Below are 13,600 nucleotides of genomic sequence, written 5' to 3' on the forward strand. Positions count from 1 at the left end.
GGTGATGATATGGGAAATCCACAGTAAGTAAGATTGGCCACCACACTACACTACCCTCTTAACAGGAGGGTGCACAGGAGATATCAGTCACATGCGGCCTCCAGGTATACTGCTAACTCTCCCTGAAGCTCAGCAAAAGTTCCAGTCTCTTTGAATGTAAGAGACATTTTCATTGTATTATAGTGCCTCAATTTTGTTAAAGATTGCACCATCAATGAATAAGATGTCCACTGTCTTGAGATGCTAAGGGATAAGGCATATTATACAGTGGCATGCGGTTTTTCTGATTCCTGTGATAAAAATTCAAATGAAGTATTCGTGTCTAGGCTTTGCTAGTGTGTGTGGGGATTCCAGTTGCTGTGCTGAAAAGCACTGGGCATCCTTGAGCCGTAGTCAGCTTTGTTTCCAATGGGTATCTGTGGTCACTGGTAAATAGTGAAAGCAATGGCTCAGGCCATGAGCCATCTCTCCGTGTCACCTCTGCACACCACAGCAGATTGGCTTGACTGTAGTCCAGGCGGCTCTGCCTTGTACATGTCTCTGAGGGTGTAATTTGGTGAGTTTATACTGGGTGTAAGCTGGGGTGCAGTTCCATGTGGTCAGACATGTGACTCCATGTTTTCTCCCCATAGAACGCCATAGTGTCTGTTAAGGAGCTGTGTGGACTCCCGCCGATTGCCAGTTTGAAACAGTGCCTGTTAACCCTGTCCTCTCGTCTCATCACCAGCGACAGTGCTCCCTCCGTGTCTCTAGTGATGAAGGACAGCTTCCCCTACCTGGAGCCTCTGGGTACCATTCCAGATGTGCAAAAGAGGATGCTGGCTGCATACGACCTGGTAGGCTGTTGCAACTTCCCGTTTCTTAACCCTATGTATAGAACTCTCTAAAAGCAGATGTTCTCGGTGGGTTTCCAAGGCCGAGAACACAGCGTCTGCCTGTGCGGTGTGGCTGGAAGTGGCAACCAGAGCTTACCATCTGGTGCCCATCCCCAGTGAGACCTCTGAGGACACGGCAAATGGAACAGTCTCTCCCTTGACAGAGAGCGAGCGGTTTCTCTGGTCCTCAGAAGCATGCGTGCCTTCTTGTCTTCTGAATGATGCCCGTCTCAGAGAGATTCAGGTCTCAGTGCTGCTCAGGGATGGCTGAGACAGAAAGCTTGTCTGTAAACATCTCTAAGCTAATGATGCTAGCTGATTTTATTCTGACTATGTAATAGGATTTATGTAGTGATTAGATTTGGGGATAACTTTATTTTTGTGTTTCATGCTATAAACAAAATTAAAGAGCAAATGACAAAATGTATAACATACCCAATTAGTATAAATAAATATATTCGACTAGAAGAACGCTTACAAAAAAAGTAAGAATAGAAAGATGTAGAGACTTCTTATACCAGTCAAGATTATGCTCTCCCACATTCAGAGAATAAATTTTATTTATTTGTTTGTTTATTTATTTATTTTTTTGAGACAGGGTGTCTCTGTGTGACCGGTGGCTGTCCTGGACTCACTCTGTAGACCAGACTGGTCTGGAACTCACAGCGATCTGCCTACCTCTATCTCCCAAGTGCTGGGATTAAAGGTGTGTGCCACCATGCCTGGCTCAGAGAATAAATTTTTAAAAATTATCTTTTCAAAAACAACCCAATTATGGCTTAAAATGCAAACTTTTATCCAGAAATTTAGACAGCAATTATCTGAGGAAATAAATACCTTTGCCAACTTCTTAGGCACCCAGGCTCCTTCTAATTGTCTATTTTTTTTTTAATTCCCAGAATTTAGCCCTTATCTTCAAGGTCCAAAATGGCTGCCTACACTCTGTTTGTAACACTTGTAGTCCACCCATCAGAGATGATGGAGAGGATATATCTTTCTTCTTTTAGTATATTATTTTCTGGAACAACAGACAAGAAAAATATTACCTTCCCTTCCTGGTCATCAGCCTGGACCTGATACATAGCCACAGTGCATTACAAAATGCAGTGTGAAATGTCATTTTGAGGTGGCTACAGCTGCCTCTTCTGTAACGGAGGAGGTGGACACCGGGGTCAGTGCAGACCCTGCTGCAGAAGTTGATAGGCAATCTCCTTTGCCTAAAAGCACATCAATGAAATGCACAACACATTTGCTTTTAAAATAAGTTTCCAATGAGATAAGTTAACATATTAAACAAAGCATTATGGTATCCCCTTATAGCCTTAGCTGCTCCAGTAAGATGGCTGTTTGAGCCCAAAAGACCAAGGCCAATCTAGCACTTCTATTCACAATTTAAGAAGACAGGGGGCTGGGGAGATAGCTTCATGGGTGAAGTGTTTACTGTGCAAGCATGAAGACCTGAGTTTGAATCCCCAGTACCCACATAAAATGCCACATGTGGCCACACACATTGGTAACTGCAGTTCTGGGGAGTGGGGACAAGTGGATCCCCGGAGCATTCTGACCTGCACTTTAGCCCAAACAGTGAGCTCCAGGCTCAACAAAAGATATGCTCACAGTCCAAAATGTGGCAGAGCAGTGTTCATCTGTAGTCCTTGCTATGCATTTACCCACACACACACAGACACACACACACAGACACACAGACACATACTTAGACACAGACACACACACAGGCATACACACAGACACACACATACACAGACACACACACATAGACACACACAGACACACAGATACACTCACACATACAGAGACACACATACATACATGCACACACACACACACACTCACACATACACACACGAAGGGAAATTTAAGAAGCTAGATACTTTTCTTTCTCTGTCTGTAGTGCCAAAATAAATTGCTATATACATTATTGGAGAAAAGTTGGTTGAAACTACTTAAAATTCTTGTGTTCGTCTGAGCTATGTTCTTCTTTAGATTTATCATTAGGGCTTATAGATGCAAAAATATTGGATTTCCATAGCATTGACATGGAGGGATTAGCCAAATTACAGATAGGAACCGAGAGAAACTGGAGAGGCGGCGCAGCAGTTCAGCGCTCTTGCTACTTTTGCAAAGGACCCAGGTTCCACTCCCAACCCCTCCATGGCAGCTCACATCTGTCGGTAACTCCAGCTCAGGGGATCCCGGTTCCTCTTTCAGCCTCCACAGGCAACCACACACGTGTGGCATAATTTCTACAAACACATATATTAAAATGAAATATGTTTTGAAAAGATCCATCAAAGGAACTCCTTCGAAGCTGTCACCATCAGTTGTTTGGAGGGACGGTAATGGCACGGAGGACAATTCAATGCTTTGTGAAGCAGTCTGGTTGTAATAATGTATGTGCAGTGAGATTTAAATTGCATTTGTATGTATATGCACATGCAATACTAGGAAGACATTAACAGTGATTACTTTTGTTTGTCATGAGTGAAATTTATTTTCTTATTTCTTCTTTTCCATAAGTTTCCTGTATTCACTGATTTTTTTCTAACAAGTATGATATATTTTATGGTAGAGTAACTGTCAGTGAAGAAAATACTAATATTTTACCATTAAAAATAACTAGGAGAAATGTATCTGGTATAAACATTTTCTAAGTGAAATGGAAAAACCTCCACTGAATGCACTCTGCACACAAGTGCTAATGTGGAGCCTGCTTTTGCAGCATGGGGTGGGGCTCACCTTTTGCCTGTGTCACATTTTTTGTGAAATCAATTTTTCATCATAAAAGTGGGGATTGAAAGCTGTTCAGTGAATAGGTATAATTGCCATCTAAGAGGTGAAATTAGGGTACTAGTTGCCATAGAGACAGACAGTAGACATCACTTATTCCCTTGTAAGCCAAGAAAGGAAAATAATCTATTGCGAGGGCAGCCCGCAGCCAGAGCTGCGTCTGTATTAAGCAGAATGGCTCCTGAGCTGTTGTTGGACAGTTTCTGCTTCACATGGCAACTGTCGGATGGCGTTTTGGTTCTTTCTGTTTTACCTGCGAAGTCTAAATCTTAATATTATCCTTTCTTTTGTTCTTGTTTTTAAAACACAGCATAGAATTGTAGGCAGAGCTAGCTTTTAATAAAATCTGAAAGAGTTTACTATGAAAAAGCAGAAATAGTTCAATGGAGTCCATGTATAATTCTCCATGAAAATGACTTGTCATTTTTTTGTAGAAAACTGGGCTCCAAATTGTGCAGCCTGTACTCTATAGAAGTGACCGAGAACACTATAACGTCACTATTGGTTTTTTTTTTTTAAATGGTGCAGAGGGTGCAGAGGGGAGAAGCACCATTTTCCCTTTGTAGGACTGTGGTGAGCATCATTTCTGCTTGATGTATTTGTGTTTGCTTTTAAGAAGTTTCCCGAGATAATCCGCAGGCCCAGAGTAATCGTGCAAAAACGTGCCCTAGATCATGCCCCCATCCTTCCCCAGGCTCTATGGTGGCTTCAGAGTTAGGGTGCTCTGTGATCTGCTACCTCTGCAGCCTTACCATCCTCCTCTTTCTGCTCCAGCCACGCTGACTTTCTTCAGCCAGACCACAGTCGCTCTGGTTCTCAGGCCATCATGAATCACCCTTCCTCTGTCTCTGGACTGTCCTACCCTCACCTGGAAAGTTGCTTGTTACCTCTTAATTCTTAGCCAGTCATTTCCTGAAAGACTCTTTCCCAACTGCTCACCTGACTGCCGCTCTGTCTCGGAGGCGTTTCCCCACCACACTAGCCAGGGTTAGCCCTCAATATGTTTCAGTTGATTTGAGTTGATCAAGCAGAGCCGCAAGCATCCATTGCTACTGCAAATAACCTAGTTTTAGCCTGTGATGGGTGGCCCCCTGGTGCCAGCCATGGTCATTTGCTCTCTGTGCTACAGACTCAGTCAGAAGGACCGTTTTGGCAGCCTTGTTTGCTCTTCCCGGCACCTCCTTCAGCCACCCTGATTTACTTCCAATTTCAGTCTCCTTCCTCTGATTTCTACCCAATACCGTACATGGTGGGTGGTCCTAATGGGAGGGTAAAGCTTGCAATTAAAAAGGGAAGGAACAGTGACACTCAGCTTGCCGAGAGTGATGAGATGTTATGTCCTCAGACAGAGTCTAAAGACCTAAACCTTCCTAGTGCTACGACTGTTTATCCAGTTCCTCATGTTGTGGTGACCCCCAACCATAAAATTATTCTGCGGCTGCTTCAGGACTGTGATTTTGCTTCTGTTATGAACTACAAGGTACCCATCTGATATGTGGTCCCTGTGACAGGATCATCTGACCCCCAAGAGGTCGTGACCCACGGGTGGTAAACCACTGACCTCGAGCCCTGTGAGACTTCACGGGGACCACAGCGCACCTTCTCCACTCTGCCCTGGCTCACCTGGCCCTCGGCGGAACTGCATTGGCAAACGATTTGGAAAGGAAAATGCCATCTGACCTTTATGTGCCTTTTCCTTTGGATGGCTGAGTTTTCACTTTTCTAATGTTTCACCAGCCTAATTTTTCACTCATAGTCAAGAAGTGTTTGTTCAATATGTCCTAACCTTTTATGTGTTTTTGATTAATGTGGGAACCTCGGGGTGGCTTGTGCTCTGAATGCACCATTCAGAGGTAGACTAGTTTTAAGAAGGCTGCAACTATACCATGCAAACCAGGGCTTTCTTCAAAGGTGACTTCTGGACTGAATTATTTAACATTAGCATAAAAGTTAAAACTTTACTATGGTAAGAGAAACAGATTTTCTGGTGATAAGGAAGTCAGGCTGTCTAGAGAGCGTGAATCGAGGATTAATCGTTTACTAAGTTTATTGGGTTGTGACTTGGAAAGCAGCTGGTTGTGCTGGCACAAGAAGAAATGTAGCAAAAAAAACAAACACCAAAAACCAAACCCAAAACCAAACCAACTAACTGTCATCTAAGCATATTTGGCAACTGAACAAGTGGGGAGTATCACAATTAAGCTGAATAATTATTGGATTAACTATACTCTCTTACGTGTTATTGCCAAAAGATAGCCTGTGGATGGAAAAAGTCGCTTATAGTTTCCTAAAGTAGTCTCAGTCTGTGTGTGTGTGTGTGTGTGTGTGTGTGTATGTGGTGTGTGTGTGAGTGTGTGTGTGTGAGTGTATGTGGTGTGTGTGTGTGTGAGTGTGTGTGTGTGTGTGTGTGTGTGTGAGACTGTGTATGTGCCCATGGAGGCCAGAAGAGGCTCTTGTGTCTGCTGGAGTTACAGGAGGCTGTGACTTGAACTCCAACTTGGGTGCTGGAATTTACCTTTGAAGGAACAGCATGTACTCTTAACTGCTGAGCCGTACCTCTAGGCTCCTCCCTGACCCCCACAATATAGTTTTGTTTATCGAAAGCAATTACAGTTGAAATAAGTAAATAAATCAAAGCTATTTTTTCTCCCATCACAGTCTAGTGTAAAGTTTGTGTAAAGCATTCTATTCGTCTGAAATTCAAAATGTACATTAGCTTACACAGCAATAGAACTTAGGAAAAAAAGCTATGTATGTTGTACGGGCTTAACTAGAGCCTTCTATTGCAAAACAGGAAACTTGGTGCATGGAAACCTCCTCACTCTTAGGTACAGCAATGTCTTCTGAAACACATTTTGGGAGTTGTTGACTAATAGGATAACTGGGGAGGGGTGATGATTTCTACTTGGTACCAGATTCTTAACAGCACTAGATATCAAGGATGCATCAAGAAGCAACTATTTCAAGATATTTCTTTGATGTAGCATAGGTGCCCTCATTTGACCTTCTGTTCCTCACTTCTTGAATTTTTGTTACAATTCAGTTTAGGCAGTAAGCTAGTGAAATTGGCCTGAAAATTATAGAGCAGTTTTGTGTGATGATTAATTTTGATTGTCAATCTGATTGGAGCAAGGGACATCCAGGGCAGGAATGAGGTACCACTCTGGATACATCTGTAAGGATTCTTTTTGAAGAGGATACAGTGGAAGTGAAGATCCACTCTGAGTGTGGGTGACACTATTGCATAGGTCGTGGTCCCAAGCTGAATAAAAAAGGAAGAAGAGAAATGCTGGCCCATGCCAACCTCTCCCTCCTTTGGCCTTCTGGTCCTCCTGGAGGTTAGGAAGCATCCTCATGGTCCTGCCACTATGCCTTGTGCTCCATGCCAGACTGTCCTCCTCAGAATGAGCCAAAAGAAACCTTCTTTCTTTACATTGCTTTTTGCCAGGTACTATTAACTCACACCAACCAGGGAAGCACATACAATCCGTTCACCTGACAGTTTTTATGAATGAGATAAATTGTGCTAGGAGCCGGGTAAAAACCGGCATTTCAAGCAGTTTCTCAAGATTAGTTGACAGCTGCTTTGGAAATAGAACAACCGGGAAGATAAAAATGCCCCTTTATGAAGAAAGCAGTAATGGCAGTAGAATTGTCACCGCCACAGATGTGGTGACAGAGGCCTTTGGTCTGCCCTGCACAGGTTCTATGGCCTGGCTCCACCATGAGTCACTGGGGGATGGGACTTGAGGCTGAGGCTGGCCCAGGGAGCACATCACTGCCAACACGGGAGGCGGCACAGGCTTCGGGCAGCTGGCAGGCATTCTGAGTTTTATACTTGTTTCCTAGAGTGTTGGCCGTCTTCACGGGGTTGAATGCTCAAAATTAAAAAGATGCCAGCCTACAAATGATGCTTGTACTCATTCCACTTAACACAAAGCATTCAAAGCTAAAGAGGACTGTCTTCATCTAGTCAGCAAGCACATAGGCAGGCAGGCCCGGTTACGAATGTGCTGAGTTTAATAGAATTCAAGTCTGATGACTTTCAACAAATTGAGCAGATAATCCACCATACTACTATAGAGCCACGACCTGGTATTTCCTGGAAGGAAGGCAGTAACACCGACCTCGGAGTAACTCATATGCTTAGGTCTAGTGCTTACAACGCCTGTGTTCCCCTCTCAGTTATTTCTCTAACCCCCTGCCTTCAGGCAAGTCATCTTTCAGCTCAGTTTTTTTCCCTTACAAAATCGTATTGTTCATGATAAACTATCCTTAAAGTGACTCTAACTAGGAAGTTGTGTGTGAATATGAATTTAAATGGAATTCCTCAGAAAAGTGGTGTCTATGGAGAGTTTTTGAGTCGTGACAGGATGCAAATTCATCAGTCCAGCTTCCCGCCCGTCGCGTCTAGAAGATGTATTCTCACAGCAGGCTTCCTGGTCCTCTGGCACTGCCCCCTCATCTGTGTTATTTCCTGAGCGTTAAGTACAAAAGTTGTGCTGTAGATATGTCAATTGGGGCTGGCCAAGCCATGGTCAGTTTTTCTCTGTAGTTTGACCAGCGGTTGCTTCCTGTAATGGTCTTCCCCTACAAAAAGAAGCTTCTTTAGTGAGTAGTGACTTCTATGCTTCTCAGGCTGGGCTGGGCAAGGAGGTTGTACACACAGCAAATGGGTAAGGTCAGCGGACAAAAGGGAGCTGGTTACAGTGGGTGATGAGCATCCAGCTGTTAGCGACAGTGGAAAGCTGTGCTGACATCCGGGGCTAAGGAAGTGAGGGGCAGCTATTTCTGGTACTTGATCCTTTTCTGCATCTGCCCCTGTCTGGAGCTGTTGCCTGCAGAGAGGAAGTCCTAAAACTCTAAGCCAGTAGGGAAGGAACCATGTAGCTATTTAAACCCTCGGCTCTACTGCCGTCTCCTCTTGATCCTTGGTGGTGGTTCCCTTGGCTGATGTTAAGAAAAGTCAGAAGGTGGGAGAGCAGGCGTGGTGCTGCTCAGAAGAGTAACCTCCCTAACCCGAGCCTGGGCCTGAGGGAAGAACAAGCAGGGGATCAGCCCAAATGGCACTTAGCATCCATTGTAAATACTGCGAGATAGTCTCATCATAAGCTATAAATGCACACTGCAAAACCAGGGTCTGCATAACAAAATATCAAAAGTAGGAACTAGTCTAGAGTTTCCCTATGTTCTCTGAGTTTGCCTGGAAGATTGGATCAAACTGTTGTTTTTCAGTTCACATTGTGACTGGGGATGTAAGCATGGAGAGTCAGTCGTGGGGATGTTTTCATTTTCCCTGTGGGAGTCCCTGCAGTTTAAAATGGTACAATGCAAACAAGACCACTTGTCTGCTCTACAGCCATTTGCAAGTTGAGACACTCTGGAGGAAATACTGGAGGGGCAACTGCCCTTCAGCATCTTTCTGACATGAAAGTCATTTCTTTCCCCACGATCCCCCGATTTCCATATTGGGAACACATGGCTTTGACTTAGCAAGCCATCACAAGCCACCCTTTTCATTTTTAGAGATAAAATAAATGTAAAGAGAATCTTGTTTCATCAAATACCTATGTCACGCATCCCCACTTCATGCCACAGGGAACGTGAACCTCCTACTTTGAAAACCACAGTTGTGAACCACTGGAATTGAAGAGAGAGGCGAGGTTAGTTATAAAATGACAGCAGTGGGTACAGATTGTTTGATGACTCCAAGAAGGGATGGGAATACCAAGAGGAAAGATTAACAGAGAACAGAAAGAGAACCAAGGCCAGGTCATTTCCTACATATGAAGAAATGGAAAAGGAAGTAAGAAACAGAGGCAGAGAACTCAAGAAGGAGGACACTGGGGTGTGTTAATTGCTGAGCTGAAGAGAATCCAAGCAGAGAATTGGCCAGGGGGAAACGGGTGATGGCCAAACGGGCTTTGGCAGTCACAGCGAGTACTGCACAGAGCCGAAGCAATGGAGGTCAGATGGCTTTGTTAGGAAGGGGAGATGGGGGCAATTACCCAAAAGCCACTGCAACATTTCATTAGTGGTTTTGTTAGCTCATTTTAAGTTAAGAGATGAGACTAGAGAGGTAGAAATGATAAGTGAAAGATAAGGGAATCATTTCAAAAGGGTTTCTGTGAGTTGTAGGAAGAAATGGCATTGACAGTCTAGACAAAAGAACCAGAGTTGGCAAAGTGGACTCTTCCATCTCAGCTTGACATAGAGGCAGTGGCATTATGGGATGCCGCAGGAATTGTAGTCCACTTGTCTTAACACAAAGGGGATCTTTAACAAAACGATACAAAGAAAACCAGCCACAAGTCCATAGAAAGAATGGTGTCCTGTTTTCTTGTTTGAGTGTAAAACCAACATAAATGGGAGTGATCTAAGTTAAGATACTATCCAAGTAACTTATCAGTCATCTTTCTTTCTTTTCTCTCTCTCTCTCTCTCTCTCTCTCTCTCTCTCTCTCTCTTTCTTTCTTTCTTTCTTTCTTTCTTTCAAGACAGGGTTTCTCTGCAGCCCTGGCTGTACTGGAACTCTTTTTGTAGACCAAGCTGGCCTTAAACTCACAGAGATCCGCCTGCCTCTGCCTCCCAAGTGCTGGGATTCCAAGCATGCACCACCATACCCAGCTCAGTCATCTTTTAAAAAGATTATCTTCCAAAGAACAGATTAGAATCATGTGTAAGGCTTTGTTTGTGCCTGTGGGCTGGAGCAGGGATGTTCTGTGTGTGAGCCCATGTGTTCTCATGTGGGAATGAGGAGGGCCAGCAAAATCAGAAAGATGACCGTCAAAAATGAAAACAGATTGCATGCCAGGAACAGAGATTCTTAGCTCAGCTCCATCATTAATTAATTGCATTTCGCTGGTCAGGAGTTTTAACATTATGGTTTCTGTATCTACAAAAGTCAGGGGTTGGTTATGATATCTAGGATTCCTTAAGCCTTAAAATCCATATTTGAAAAGCATGTAGCTGGATTGGTTGTATCTCCATTACTATAACAAACACTTGAGTTAATTTAGAAAGAGGGATGGTCTGTTTGGGTTCACAAGTTTAGAGGCCCCGGAGCATACGAAGCTGCCACTGATCACTGCTGTCTAGTGGCGTGCTGCGTGGTGGTAGTCGGAACACATGGCAGAGTCAACCATTTACCTCATGACTGGAAGTGAGAGGGAGGAAGAGGAAGGATTCCATCCCACGGTCCCACTGAAGGTCACACGCCAGTGACAGGAAGACCTCCCAGTGCCTTCCCCCACCTGCTATGAGCGCCCTCCTGGGGATCCAGCCTTTAATAATGTGACTCTGGGGACACTTAAGATCCAGACTGTAGCAGTAGCATACTTTGATTATGGAAAATGTGGGTTTTTTTCCAACCTTTGAGAATGTTTCTTTTGCCTGAATGTCAGGAAAACATTCTGCCTATGATTTGACTCATTGGAACATATGATAAGTTTTGAAAATAAAAAGTCAACTGATGATGCATTTGTAAATGCTGAAAAAGACTAAATTATGTTGGCTCCATATAGAATTTCCCTGCTAATTTTTTTTACTTGAAAGCTGCACTGTCCCAGGCTATCATTGTCCACTGATAAATTGTTCCAAGCCTACAACTCCTTCTCCTGTCTCTTTCCCCTTCCTCCTTTTTCTTCTTTTTCATCCCTTGCTCTTTCTCCTTTATTGATATTTACCCCTGGCTGGGCCAAATCCCACTGTGTAGTTCCGATTGACTTTTGCTAGGTAAACAGGCTGGCTTTGAACTTGTAGTCACTTTCTTGACCCTGTCTCCCACATATGGTAGCAGGCATGCCCTGGGCATCACTCCTTGGAAATTAAAGATGTTAATGTAAATCAACAATTTTATTCAGTCTAAACCTTCACAAGTTTTACGGTGTTGATTACTAATTTATAATTTGTATTCATTTATTCAACAATTATTACTTGGCACCCATGTCTCTTATGTTACACACCTGGGGCAATTGTGAGAAAGGTGGCTTTTATCCCAGTGTCTGGGTGAGAGCTGGGACAGAGATTTTCCCATCTCTCTCCACCTCTCATTGATGGTCCCTCATTCCTGGGTGTAGTTTGAGAGCATTTCTATATGTTGTCTTCCCAGTGAACCAGTTTAAGGGTTCCTAACAACTTTTCTTTGATGTTTTGTGACAGATGATTCAAGAGAGCCGGGTCCTCATAGAAACGGCTGACACAGTCCAAGAAAAGATTGTACAGTGTCAGAAAGCAGGTACTTTCTACTTTTTCTACTTTGTTTAGAAACCACAAAGACAAGTCATAGCAGCTTCAAAAAGTTTCCGGTTTTCCACATAAAAGTAATACATTTCAGACAGTGTTCACAGTTTAGGCCGCATTGTCTTTGTCTGGTAAAGGAGACCTTTAGGTGGTGGCAGGTCATATTTGTGTAGAGGAGGGTGGCGTTGGACGATGTCAAGAGAGGGCTTATGAATAAACCCTTGTGGTTGGGAGCCTCTCAGAGTCTCTCTGCTAGTGGGGAAGCGGTGGTTTTAGGTGACCCCTTAAAGGCCACTTCACAGTTATGATTTGAACCATAGTCCTATTTATTTCTGTGTTACTGCTTTTCCTGGTTCTCATTCTAGATGTTTCTTTCTTTAAGGATGGGAGAGGGGTCACATAAATGTGGGTATCCACCTAATGTTTGCTTATGCTCATTTTCATCTGTATCGATGAACTTTTGTTTCTTGGATCCGTGGGCTCCTCGGTCCACATGTGCAGTGATGATGAGGATGATGATGAAGATAATGAGGATGAGGATGAGGATGAGGATGATAAGGAGGAGGTGGAGGAGGAGAAAGAAGAAGAGAAGGAGAGACAGGATGGTTCTGGCATTTGCTTTACCAGTGTGCTTATGATGCTTGACGTACATGCATTATCTTACTTGGTCCTCATAAAAAACTATGCCTCATTTCCCTTTTACAGTTGGGACATGTAAGAGGCTGCTGAATGATCCAGTGTCTGTATTAGCACACAATAGAGTTAACTTATTAACACAGACTAGCTTGGAAATTGGTGCTCCTTGCTATACTTACCAGAATATTACTTTAGATGTTTTAGTTGACAAAAGACACACACACACACACACACACACACACACACACACACTCACACCAAAGTAGCCAGTTCATCCAGGAGCCCAGCATTGCTTTACAAGCTTTATATGCACTGAGCCATTTGATCTTCGCCACAGTTCTATTCAATGACACCGACTCCCGCCCTTTTACCAGTGAGAGGACTGGAGCCTAGTGAATCTCAAGGGCAGTTCAAGTAGTGAGTGGGTGAACCAGCATGGAAGCCTGGGTTGTGTGCCCCTGTTGGCTCTGATGGGCTATGTCTGTTTAACGGGCATGCGGAACGTCAATGTGGTTCTAGGCTACCGCAATAAAAGTCAGGTGACTAGCACAAGGAGAATGTTATCGAATTCCCAGCCAGCTCGAGCTGCTTCAAGCCCAGTTAGGACACTGTCCATTCCGAGAATCAACTGTCTACCTGACCCAAATCCAGCTAGTGCGGTGGCCCTGCCTGGATGCCATCCTCACAGATGAGTCACCAGTAAGCAGAACCGCGTTAGCATGGGCACCACAGAACAGTGAGGATCCAAAGAGATTTAACCCAGTAGCTTTCTTTATCCATATAAATGTCTGGCCTGTGGGTGAGAGACTGCATCTCTGTTAAAGAAGATCTTGGCTCAGGGTCAGGCCCAGCCCTCCAAAGACGGAACAAGTTGTCCATGAGAGAATGTCATTCCCACCCTGAGGTTCTGAGGGAAAGGCTGCAGAAACAGATGATGGCAGTGTTGTTTTATGACACTCAAGCCTGAGTGAATGGTGGAACACGAAAGGCCACCCCCAAAGATGAAACATGTGGCTATGCCTAAGATTGTTGTTTCTTAAA

The 13,600-nt window shown here is 43.9% G+C and overlaps 1 protein-coding gene across 2 annotated transcripts in view; it reads left to right on the forward strand.

Moving 5' to 3' along the window:
* Positions 1-13,600, forward strand: part of PLCL1 (phospholipase C like 1 (inactive)) — a 305,342-nt gene that overhangs the window by 253,289 nt on the left and 38,453 nt on the right. For both annotated transcript variants that reach the window (XM_084779454.1, XM_084779455.1), the window contains exons 3-4: positions 633-836; positions 11,843-11,918. In XM_084779454.1, coding sequence (XP_084635580.1) covers positions 633-836; positions 11,843-11,918 — 280 coding nt within the window. The remainder of the gene's footprint in view (positions 1-632; positions 837-11,842; positions 11,919-13,600) is intronic.

Source organism: Acomys minous, assembly GCF_964271855.1.
Source record: "Acomys minous genome assembly, chromosome: 4".
Classification (NCBI taxonomy): domain Eukaryota; kingdom Metazoa; phylum Chordata; class Mammalia; order Rodentia; family Muridae; genus Acomys; species Acomys minous.